At 39.0% G+C, this 12668-nt stretch overlaps 1 protein-coding gene and 1 long non-coding RNA gene across 5 annotated transcripts in view; one reads left to right on the forward strand and one right to left on the reverse strand.

Moving 5' to 3' along the window:
* SORBS2 (sorbin and SH3 domain containing 2) overlaps positions 1 to 12668 on the forward strand; it is a 260527-nt gene that overhangs the window by 240229 nt on the left and 7630 nt on the right. For all 4 annotated transcript variants that reach the window (XM_019552682.1, XM_019552683.1, XM_019552685.1 and 1 more), the window contains one exon: positions 12337 to 12386. In XM_019552682.1, coding sequence (XP_019408227.1) covers positions 12337 to 12386 — 50 coding nt within the window. The remainder of the gene's footprint in view (positions 1 to 12336; positions 12387 to 12668) is intronic.
* The window catches only part of LOC109321962, a 106479-nt gene that overhangs the window by 19098 nt on the left and 74713 nt on the right, over positions 1 to 12668 (reverse strand). The window lies entirely within an intron of this gene.

Below are 12668 nucleotides of genomic sequence, written 5' to 3' on the forward strand. Positions count from 1 at the left end.
AAGCCCCTGCATGTTTAAAAATGGTTGTGGGGTGCTTTATCTAAACCTCATTTGATGAAGTTTAGTTAAAGCGCCCTGTGGCCATTTTAGAATGCTACAGAATTGCAGCAGCGTCACATGTATTAAGTCCCCATGCGTTTTAATTAGAACACAGAGCAGACTCAATTAATCGAGTCTGCTCCGATGTGTTCCCATTAAAATGCCAATAAGCACATGTATAAGCAGCCACAGAGTCTACAATTTACAACTATTGTTTGCCAATTGGCCAGTTAGATAAGTAATAGTTTAATTAGGGTTATAAGAACATGGCTAATAAAGAGGGACCAGATTAGGTTTGGCTACTGTACACATACTTCCTGAGGAAAAGAGCCTTCCCAGAGTTTTCTGTGTGCCAGCACCACCCTGTATTACTCCTAATGCAAACCAACAGTTACATATCACACTGTCTCTAAATCAACTCATACTACTCAGAAATTATATAAAATTCCTTGTCAGCCTTTCTAGGCAACATTTTAGAAACTGATTTTTTCCCTACATAAAATTTGTTTGGCCAGACAGTACAAGCAGTTAAAGGTGCTATAAATTGAATAATTAGCATAATATGTGCTAATTATTATGCATAATCATAAACAGAAGCAAGACAGAATTATTGGAAGGTCTTTGCAGACCTCTAAACCTTGCTCTCATGGTTTAAAAACTGTACAGACCCTGGAACCAAGCTATGTCATAGTTATTTGAAGGGACATTGTCAATATAAAAATTATGGTGTTAATCATTCCTCTCTTTACAATACTAGAACTCTTATTTCGTTAAAAGTTGGGGATTTTTTAAATCTAGTTTGGCACTATTTATCCTCTTTATTCACTTTTTTGGACTTAACTTGACCTTCAAAAGGAAAAATCAGGGGATTCAGTTTTAATTCTATTTATACTTAGTTTTATATTCACGTTGGACTTTCTGGATTTCAACTTTGTGGGTATGTTTAATTACAAACAAATATTTTCATTCTGTTTTTAGTAAATGAATACTCTTAGGGCCTGGACATGACACATTTACACTGATTTAAGTCACACCAGGATTTGAAGTGAACGAACTCAAACCACCAGCTCTTTTGGGGGTAACTGCATATTGTAGGCATAGTTCCAGTGCCTTGACGCTAAAGGAGCAGATAATAGTTTGTCTGCTGTAGGCATACAGCTATTTTAAAATAAGCTGCAGGTACACAACACCTGCACCAGTAGAGAGAGGCAGTAAGCTGTGTTAGCCTGAAGAAGACAGAGTAGGGATGCACCTTTATAGGCTAACTAAATATGATGCATGTGCACAAGCTGTCATGAACAAAAGTGTATGTCATCAAATGCTGTGAAAGGACATGTAGAAAACAGTCTGAAGTCAGGCAGAAAGACAGAGTAGAGATTCACAAGCTTTTTTAAGCAAGAGTTCACATCGTCAGATGTTATGAAAGGACATGCACAGATCAGGCTATCAAATAGAGTGATCTGAATTCAAAAGACAGGACAGGGAGGGCGTATGGAGGAGGCAATGCTGAGAGGGACAAACAATAAGCCCATAGGGACAAAGGGGTCACAAAAGGGTGAATGTGTGTATATTACTTCTCAGTGTACCTTACACCTGTAGTCAGCCAGACTAACCATTTGGGAATGTGATGTTTAAGCCCTGATGTTCAGACCCAGATATTTTCATACTTATGTAAGTGTCTGTTGTCAGATGTACCATGATTTTTCCCAGGCCAGTTCAACATCAGATACTAAAGTGAGATTATATGTTGCTTAACTACTATTTTGTGTACACCAGTGCAACAACTAATTAAAGCAGTGCAAATGTATCTTGTGTTATCTAGGCCTTTAGTTATGGTAAAAGCTTGACTTTGTAACATTTGGACTTAATTTTACTTGGCAAAGTCCCTTATAAATACTACATTTGAAGGGTTGTTTTTTTAAAGTTAACAGACTTCACATAGGATGGGATCCTACAAGAAGCTGAGCACTTGTCAGGGATGCTAAGTACTTTCAACTTCAATTGCCTTGCATCATCACTGGTGGTCCTCAAGGGCAGAATTATGAAAGTATAAGGTATTTACTTCAGTTTTGCCCAGATTCATATTTTTTAATTAGGAGTCTAAAGACAAAGGTGTAGTGAGAAATAAATAGAATATGCTTATAAGACTAAATCGCGGTGTCATGGAAGCTAATGGTAAAACCCACCGTTGAGACAAGATTTCATGCCAGAATGTTAGATTTACTGACTTGTGACCAAGGCAGCATTATACTGAGAACAGCAATCACAGGGGTCTTTCTGCCTTTGCTAATTAGTGGTGTATCACTACTCTCTTTGCACTGTAAGTCTTTCACTGATGGGTACACTGCATGACTACTTGTTTTCTTTAAATGTTTAAGCCAGCCCCACTTTCTTCGGGGACACAAGGGTCCTCTACTTCTCCTTTATACCTTCCTGGTAGTCCTCCATTTCACTCTGCCAAAGCATCAGCCTCTCAGTCTGTGTCCACATCTTCCCAACCTGCTGTTCCCTCCTCACCTCCTCTCCTTTCCAAACTCTCATACCGACAGGAAGTAAATTCACCAAAACTAAAGGTAACTGCATCTCCCAGCTGTGAATTGCTGCATGTCTTTATGAACGCATGACAAATGGAAGGATTAATATTTAGAATGCTCTATTTTAATGATTTAAAGTATATTTTCTCAGTTACTAATGCTAATATAAGTATGTAGTTAGCTCAAAATAAGCAGTTAGGTCTTTTCAAATTAAATAACTGCGTAAATTTGAACATTCCCATCATGAAAGGGCTGGATAGCTTGGGGAGGGATAGATAATAGGATTGGGAATTTTTTTTAATCGCTAGACTCCAGATCTGAGCGATCTGTCACTGAATTCGTTCAGAGGCTTTCTGTTCGTTACAGTGGGGGTTGTACCATGCATTAGATTGCTAGGTCAGTAAGCTGTTGTAAGATATTGTTAAAGAAATGTGTAGCATCAACCAAGTCACTAAGGGACAAATATGCACTTCAATAACTAATAGCACTCTCATTTCCTATTGCTAGCCTTGTGTTATTAGTCCCATTCCCTACCAACTGAGCAAATATGGAGAGTGAATTGCATCTCTTCCCTAGTCATCCTTCTAGGTCACGGATGCAGCTCTGTGACAAGGAAGCACAGACAAGTGAAGCCTGGAATGGTGCCTCTTGCTTCTGAGCTGTTTAGTGGGTAAACAGAGAGTCACAGCCTCCAAAGCAGTTTACATTTCAGTAGCATTACATTTGGTTTAAGAAGAAAAGAGAAAAAAATATTATATTTAAACATGGTAGGGGCTGGCCAAGCAGAGAGACTGTTGAAGCAAAGTTCTCAAGCTAAATTATGGCATATAGCAAAAGTGTATGTGTATGACAATAGTTGAGTTGACAAATAATGTATTAAAGTATAACAAGCAATGGATTGATTGTATATAAAATTTAAAATCTTCCATTTTAATCCCTTTCATTGGAAAAAAGAGACGAGTTTCATATTGTTCATATCATTTCATACTGAAAGATCACTTTTCTCCCCAACGTGACTACCAGTGTCTGTTAGAAGAGAAACTGAATGTTGCTTCCTCTCAATATAATAGAGAAGAACAACATGCTGGGTGTTTGCCATAAAGACTGGAGTCAGAAATACCTTTCTACCTCTGGTCAAAAATAGCCATGATTTAATACTTTGAGAGCATAAAACAGGGTCCATCCATTTCAGCCTTTTAAAAGGAGTTGAAGTGTTGTAGCAGTGGCATTGTTTGGGGTTAATAATATTTAAACATTCACTGCATCTTGCAGGAAGGAGTGAACTAATTATATTATATTCTGGTTTGGTCATTCTGTATAATTGCCAGGGTACTCACAGTCTGTGAATGGAGGCTTTTCAATTATTCTTGAGCAAAGCAATCAAAATTCAGATAGCCTTACTGACTGGCAGGGAGTCTTTGACACTTTCTGGGTGACCCTGGAATTCCTTGTCCATATTTGAGCAACACACTGATAAATCCTACAGGGCAAGTTAATTCAAGCTAAGCATAAATACAAGTAAAAACTATTTAAAATAATGCTGATCGAATGTTCAAAAAGCCAGAACAGATTTTGACTGGATATTCTTATGAAAGCAAGGAACTGGATTTGATGACCCAGGAGGTCCCTTCAAATCCTCTTGTTCCCCATTTTGTTGCTATTCATTATATGTGGTGGAGGGTTAGAAGTGTACATTTTCATCAAAAGAATATTTGAGTCAACTATTTCAGGACATGACATGACGTGTGTCATAAAAACACACAGGGCAATCTCTGGTTATGCAATTTTTTCTACAATTCTTAATTGTCCATTTTTGCTGGACTGTCCCTGTTCTCGGCCTATTCTAGCTATAGATTGTCTTTGAAGTCCAGCAAGCAATTCCCTCCATAAACGTGATCACTAAAAGCCCGATCCAAACCCCAGTGAAATCAATGGAAAGAGTTTTGATCAGGGCTTCTAGCTCTATGCACCACTTTCTGTCACTCCTGAACAGGCAGTGCTGGGTCTCGCACCAAAAAATGGGTAGATGTACTGCCAGATTAGAGACAGATTACTGTAAATTCAAGTATTATATATCTGGCCATGAACCATCGCAGCATTCACGAGCCACCTGGTACCTTGAGGTATGCAGAAAAACATTTGAAGCTGTGTCTGTTTGAATCGCCAAATCTTTCTGAATCAATTTGGAGGGTTCCAATTCGATTTGGAAAGATTAAAGGGTCTCCTGATTTGATTCAGAGATTCAGCCACCAAATCGGGCCAAATCTCTGGGAAATCAAATCAGCGACCGAAGCTTTGCACAGCCCTAATTCCTAATACTGAACAGGCAACTGTACTGGGGGTTAGAGAACAAAGTTTCATAACAACTAATTATGGCAAAAAACAGGGAGCATTTTCTGAACTAAAATGCAACAAGTGAGGAAGTTTTTCAATGTAGGAAAGATTTAACGTCTATTTAATGCTGTCAATGACTATAGCTTAGCCAACTTGCAGAGACGCTAGGGACAGATATTACACTTAAACCAGTTTAAGTAATCAGAAATTGGTTTAAACCTGTAACAGAACAGATATTCAGTGCACATAAACCAGTTTGAAAATGGCTGAGACTGATCTGAGATAAATCTGGTCAAATGTAGTATCAGACTTAAACTGGTTTGACCTAAATCAGTTATGCAGTGTCTGTCCCAGACCCCTTGCTGGTTTAAGTTAAACCAGACTCCCCCAGCATTCCGGTATGTTCTCTGGGCTGGGTGGGGCTCTCTGTTCCACAGCAGGTCTGGCCCCTCCTCTCTGCTTCTTGGCTGGAGCTCAGCAGAGACTGCAGGCATCTGCCTGGATTCCCCCCGCTCTGCCCCCCTCCCCTCCCCACTCTCTGCTAAGCAGGACTTGCCCCATCCCCTCTGCCTTACACAGCCACCTCCCAGCATTAACTAGCAGACCACGTGCTGACTACGGTCCGTGCTGTGGCAGACAGGACAAAGGCAGAATCAACAAGTAGCTGGTAATGTCCCTCTGTTGTTTTCTTAATGGGGTGATAAACACTGAGTTAGGGATAATAAACACTGTTTTCAATTCTGTGCTGGGCTGGTCAGCAGGGGAGTGGGGGGGAACCCCTCCCTAATCAGAGCATCCTGCTAGGACCTGGCCACACCCCCCCTCAGCTCAGCACTATACAAGGGAAGGGAGGGCTGCTCTAGCACCCCCCAGGTTTTAGCCTGAACCACTGCAGGTATGTGCCTGCATTTCTGGGATGTCTGTGCAGTTACAAACTGATTCCACCTAGCTAGGTTAGACTAAGTTTGAATCAACTCAGGTTCAGGCTTTTTGAATGTCTGTCCCTAGCCAGAGTGTTTAAAGCCCAGTCTGTGTCCCGGTGAGTGGCACATGGAAAAGTTCCTTTGCAACAGATATCCTCCTGCCTGCACAGTTGCCTCACTTGTCCTTGCCACATAGGGTGAGAAAGGTATATATTAGAAATGGACAGGATTGGTAGAAAGCACAACTGAGGTACTTTTTGTAAAGCATCATTCACCTCTACAGAATGCAGCAGAGAATCTACCACTCTGTGGAGCCCTATTTAAGAAAGTGTATCTTTGCACTGTGGCACACACCAGCAGATCTCCCAACAGGCATAGGGCTTCAGTGGTCAAGCATTTAATTCTACCATGGTGAAAAAAAACCTAGTCTCTGAAGGAAGATTTCAGAGCAAACATCAAGAAAGGAAAAACTTGTGGAATTTCACTGTCTCCTGAACCCCCATTTAGAAGTTTTCATTGGCCTTACTGAATATATTGATTTGTTAGCATTCTTCCGGTTTCTAGGCATTTCTGGTTCTTCTTCACTCAGGGCACATGCAAAGCATTGTAACTGCAGACACAGAGTCCAAAGAACAACACAGTTTCAAATGAAAACACTCCACCACTCTTCTACAAAGAATTCTCATTTTCTTCAGGTTCCTCTCATCTGGCAAGTTCTGATTTCTATCAAACATCTGTCTTTGAGAGTTTATTCACAAAGGTACTAGGTTAACTGAAAACTTTTCCTTTATCCAACAACTTGAATATGCACTTAAAAAACAGGCCAGATCTGCATAGTGTTTTCTGTTCAATGCCAAAGAGATAAAGTATCAGTAGCTAGCATTTCCCAGGTAGCTAAAATTTCTATTCTGTGCCTTTGAGCTGTCTACATTATTAATTGAGATACTTCGGCATGTAAAATTGCAGTGAAAGCTCTTTATCCCCACATGGATTGTGGGTGAATAATCTTGCAAATTATAACTCTAAATGTCAGTACATCTGACAGAACAACTAAGCAACATTGGAAAGGATACAATACCAACTGTGAACGTGTGATAAACTTAACAGAGCATTTCATTCTTTGTGCTCTAACTCACAAAGGTTTTTAATTTAAAAATTGGCATGTCTTATTTGTATGCATGAATGAAGCAACAGAAATCTCCTGTCAAGCTTTGTTCTTAAACTCTGAACTGACAAAATGTTTACGGTTTTTCCAGGCTGATTTAAAAAGAGAAATATATGTTTTGGGTAAGCCTCCTCGTAGCCCTGTGATGACTAAGAGGTCCTGCAACTCACCTGTCAGAGGTCACAGCCATTCACACAGGGTATGGTACTCAATGCCCAGTGTGTGGTGCCAGCATTCCTTAACATAAGGAGCTTAGCGTGTAGTCCCTCTGTTCTTTTCTTTGATCAGATATGTCTGAATATTATCAATATGCCAAGGCTTGTTCTCCTTCTGATACTGTCAATTTTCAGAAATGTTTGAGCAAAACCAGTATGGAGGTCTGCGTATGCAATATTTTGTTATCACTCTGTTGGTGTTTGTATCTCTGCAGTGTTTCCGGTGTTATAAAAAGTGTCAAAATGACAAAGTTCTTTATGCAATTCAGCCTGGTCTTCAGTTTCTAAATGGCTCCTCTTGTTTCAAAGCATTTTCTAGTTTATTGAAATGATACTTTCTAGTAACCAAAACTCTAGAATCCATTGCATTTACTGTAGCTTTTGTAATGCCAAGTTCTAGTGCTTTGGTTTTTTTCTCTTTAATGCATGCTCTTTTCAAAATGTTTTGTTGCTGTTCTTTTCAAAATATTTCGTTGCTATAGTAATATGGTGTGCACTAACTTGAAACCATGCTTTCTCCAAATGCAGCTATTCTAAACTGTCATTCTCTTCAGCCTTCCTCTTCATTACCATCCATAATTGCATTTATTTGGTTTAACCTAAAGGTCAAATTATTTAGAGCTTGCACATATTTGGCTCATATTAGGTACTCTCAATCAAGAGACCATTCTAAATTAAATTAAAGCACAGTTTGTAGGTTATATGTTTTTGTTAAGACCAAATATTTTACTGTATCTTGGCCTTTGATATGCTTTGTCTGAGATCACTTAGCATTGTTTGCAGGATAGATTTGCAGAGGGGGGCTTGATTTTATGCTGGTCTCTCTTTCAGTTGCTGGGGTTTTTGTGTTCTTTGCTAAAGACATTCAGGTTTTTCTGGTGGGTAATGTTTCACTGCTGGACTTCCTGCTTCCCACTGAAGTAGCAAGTCCCAGAGTTGTCACTTCCTCTGTCATTGAATGGAGATGCTTAAAATGCAGGCAGCCCAGAAACTGAGTGGTAGGGAGCCCCTACTATTGCTTGTTGAGAAACAGATTAAAGCATACCTCCTACTCCCACTTTAGCAGGGTCAATTCCTGTGTTGCGCTGCGTGATAATATGCAAACTTAAAAAAGATGCTACACACAGCTTGATGTGGACTTCCATTCTGATTTGCAAAATCATGCAAGCACAATTATGTACCCAATTGGCATGCTAAATTCCCAAGCATAAACACTCCGAATTTAAACATAACAGCAATAACTATACATATAAATTAGGTGTGCGGTTTTGAACATTTTTGTATGTGTACCTGGGACTCTGTAGTTTTGAAACAAAGGTTTTCTTACTGGGAGGCAGCATAATCCTGTTAACGAGGCCATGGACTGGAAGTTAGGAGTGCTGAATGTCTACAAGTCCCAGTCACATCAGGTCTCCTAGGATCCAACTCTAATGCTACCTGGCATGTGCTTGAGCTTGTCTTGTTTTGTGCTTCTGCAGGTACAAAATGGAGTTAAAAATCCTTATCCAACTCAAAGTGGCATTTTGACATTTCACTAGTTGTTTCTACCTTTTTCATTGAGGAATTGCTAATTTTTTAAGCATAAATTACTTCTAATTAGTTTTATCATTTAAAATTAGCATTATACATGTTACAAAACAAATGATGCCTCATTTCAGCCATTTGTAAGGTTGTTACAAGATAACCCTTAGTAGAGGTTCAAAAAGAAGAGTCGGGGCCCAGCATTAGTTTTTAAATCACAGTCAAAGATCTGAGGGAGAATTGGCAGAGTGCAAGTCCTGAACAAGGTTGGATGCAACCCAAATTAGTAAGCAGTCTACCCAGGAAATTTCCATTTCTGAGGGCTGAACAAGATTTGGGGAGTTAACAAAGATCAGATAATGTTTTATTTTATGATTTGCATTTCCACCGTTAGTGTAATAAGTAGGGAGGCAATCCAGCCAATAGGAAACGGTTGGCCACAGAGCTATGTATGAACTTCAATTCTTCCTCAGAGCTTGGGCCTCTGACTTGGGGGTGCATAATGCTCACCCCGCTGGGAAGCACCTACCTGACAGTAGCATTGAATTCAATGTCAATTCAGCACAGCATTCTCCAATCACTCTTGGGCATGGAAAGGACACAGTATATGCAGAACAGCCTAGCAGTTAACAAGTTGCCCAAGAAGTGGGAGACCTAGGTTATAGGCCCTTTATAGCTGAAGGAGATGCAAAAACTTATCACCTATGCCTCAAAAAACATGCCCTAACCACCAGATATGAAGACTTACAGCTTCCAGAGTCCTCAGCTCTGAGGTAGATCCACAATTGTATTACCTCAAGACAGGGACCCCTGGAAGCATCGACTGTCTGCCAGGAATCCAGGCAGAGTTTCATTGAATCCATGCCTTGGATCCAGTGGAACTGTGTTGCCACAATATTGCAGGCCTGATTTGCATTGTGCCGTGAAACTGTTCCCTCCAAAACCCTGCATCTGGCTCTATTTTTGTCCCGTCCTATCCAGATAGAATGAAGGGAACTGTGGAGATTGGGCTTTAAAAATGGGTCAGAGTATGCGAAAAGGCAAGCAAGGAGGGAATTGCTTTTTAATCAACCCAAGATAGAGACAGGACTTCCAGAAAAGCAAGTCTCTTCTAAAGAACTATGTGGATAGAAACCTTGGTCTCCCAAGGTTGGGAGACAATCTAACCTAGATCTCCCAATATGGCAGATCAGTTATAAAGTATACATGCAACCAAAGGGCTGTTCATATTTTGAAACTAATTATGGGTTCATTCTCAATATTTTGACATGAGTTGAAGAAAGTTCTGCAAGAAAAGAATATTAAAATATTTCTTTTCCTACTATTTTTAAATGGGCAGATATCAGTATATACAGGTAAATGCTTGTAAATGCTGAAAATTGGGGATTTTTTGAAAATCAGAGAAAGCCAGGATCCTTGATTATTAGAGAAGATGCGACCCTATCTACTAGGTCACCAGAAAGATGCTCTCTCTTAGAGCTTTAGTCTTTGCTGTCTGTGCTTTTGAGAGCCAGCAGTCCTATGGAGACAAGTAAAAAAAAGCTCTTTTGTGTGTAACTTGGTGAAAACTGAACAAGAAATCACTCTAACCTGGCAACTTCGATTCTCAAAATATCTTTAAACATATGGTATGCTGCTCTGTTGCATTTCATTAAAAGATAGCCCCCATAAAGCAGTCAAATGTTGTCGGCCTCTTGAATAAATCACACCGTTTAGACAGAATATTATTTAATAAACTTGTGCATTTAAGTAGTTTGCAAGAATGTTAGACTGCAGTTTCATTACTCACATATTTTATACGTGAAACTGACCACATCTTTTGAAGACAGAACAAAGACACAAATAAAATTCTTATCCTCTCATCTAGCTACAATCTCGCCCCTCAGAGTCCTGTCAGTATTTCTAGAGATCATCCTTCCTGCTGATCCTGCTAATCCTGACTGCTGGGGACCTGGACTGTCCCAAAGCCTGAGATAATCAAAAGACCCTGAGCATCTCCTATGCCCCTTTTATAGCGTTACAAGTATTACACAGCTAACTGCACAATTACCTGCAATGTCTTGGGTGCCCATCCTGTGCTTTAGAGTAAAAATTATTTTTGTCCTATTAACGCAATAGCAAGAGATACTTAGCTGTTTCACCTACTTTCTTTTCCTTAAGTTCCTTTGACTAAACCATGTCCAAAATTATAAAAGTATGTACAGGCAGAATAATGTAACCCATACAGTGATAAAAGCAATGTAGATTAATACAGCATAACATTGCCTTTTCAGCAAGGCTACATATGCCACATCAATTAACAAACACAATAAAACCCCATGATGTTAAAATCTTCATATTATAGTGGGGCTCATGACAATTTTAAGAAGGATTTCAACCATCATTTTGGAGTTTAAGGAGAGGAGCAGGTCCTAAGTCAGAAAGGTTTATAGAGAGGAACCAATCATTTGAATTTCACCAGTGTAGTTCAATGAATAGACATGACAATCATAATGCTATTATTCTTCATTGCTGCAAGCCACTAGTGGAAGATTCTCAGTGACCTGAAGTAAAATGAACAGCAATGGTCCAAACCAAGCAAAAACAAGCTTAAACAAATATTCCAGGTCCAAAATACCAAGGAAAGGCCACAACTTTTTTTTTTTTTTTTTAGCTGATAATGGTAGCAAGCATAGCATAAACTACCTTTTGATACTCAGGTATCCAAGACTAGACAAGGTTCCCACAGTTCTCCTAGACTGTTATTCCCTTTAGTGAGGGAAAACCAGTCATCCCAAGTCAATTACTTTTCCCAGGACCAGTTTTGTCCCATCTATTCTGCATTTGGCTAGTGCTATAGATAGGTAAGTATACATATAAAACACAGTTTTCTAAACACGCTGTGGCTTCTTTAGAAACTTCAGGTTTCTCATTGTGAGTGCTGATAGTAGTTAATTAAAAAAGAAGCTGACTTTCTCAGAGGTCATTGCACTTGAAATATCTGCCAATTTTTCCTTTTTAAGGTAAAATATTACATTTACATAAGTAATTGCATTCTTTAAAAATAAATTTTGTGGGGTTTTTTCCTATCAGTCTGCATGAGTTTCTCCTCCTTGAGAGCACAGCATAGCACGGTGTGCCTGCCAATTTATATGTGTATTTTGTACATAGAATTATTGTTTGCCTGCAAAAAACATAATGGATGCTGACACTCTGCCATTAAGCATGGGGTTTTTTTCTGTTTGTCTGAGAACACACCTCCGGCAGAGAGTGTACAACATTCATCAGCTGTGTTTGAGTCTTGCGGTATCTTCATTCCTGCTCTGTTTGTACAATTTGTAAAAGCAATAAGGGCTCAACTCTGACTTATTGCTTCAACATGAAAAAATTAGACTGTGGATAAATTTAAAATGCTTCTTTTAATTATCAGTATATCCTTCAAAGCAGTCTAATTCTTAAACTTGCAGATTTGCAAATTCTAGTGCTTGCTCTTTGCCTTTTAAAAGGAACTTTTTACTACCCCAAATATGAAATGTCAAGAGATTATGTATCATACCGTATCCAATCTAGCTTAATTTAATAACATTTATAAAATCTTTATTACATTTCAAATCATTTCATTACAGCCACAGCGCCCTGTGTTTGCTCATGAAAACATACACAGTGGGGGGGAACCGTAAGTATACTTCTTGTCTACTAAACCATAGATTTAGTACTTAAAGAAAAGGTAGCAAGCATATCTTTAAAAGAAATCAATAATCTACCTAATAGAATTAAAGATAGTGCAGATAGCCATATTCTGTGAGAATATATCCAGGAAAACTCCCTAATGACAAAACCACAAATGAGCTAAGCTGTATCACCTCAACAATGAGAACAAATACAAGAACTTACATTTCTCTAATGTTCTACACTTAACATAGATATTATTTTTTTAAACAGTTCCTAGTCATTTTTC

Source organism: Crocodylus porosus, unplaced genomic scaffold (assembly GCF_001723895.1).
Source record: "Crocodylus porosus isolate Cpor-Errol unplaced genomic scaffold, CroPor_comp1, whole genome shotgun sequence".
Classification (NCBI taxonomy): Eukaryota; Metazoa; Chordata; order Crocodylia; family Crocodylidae; genus Crocodylus; species Crocodylus porosus.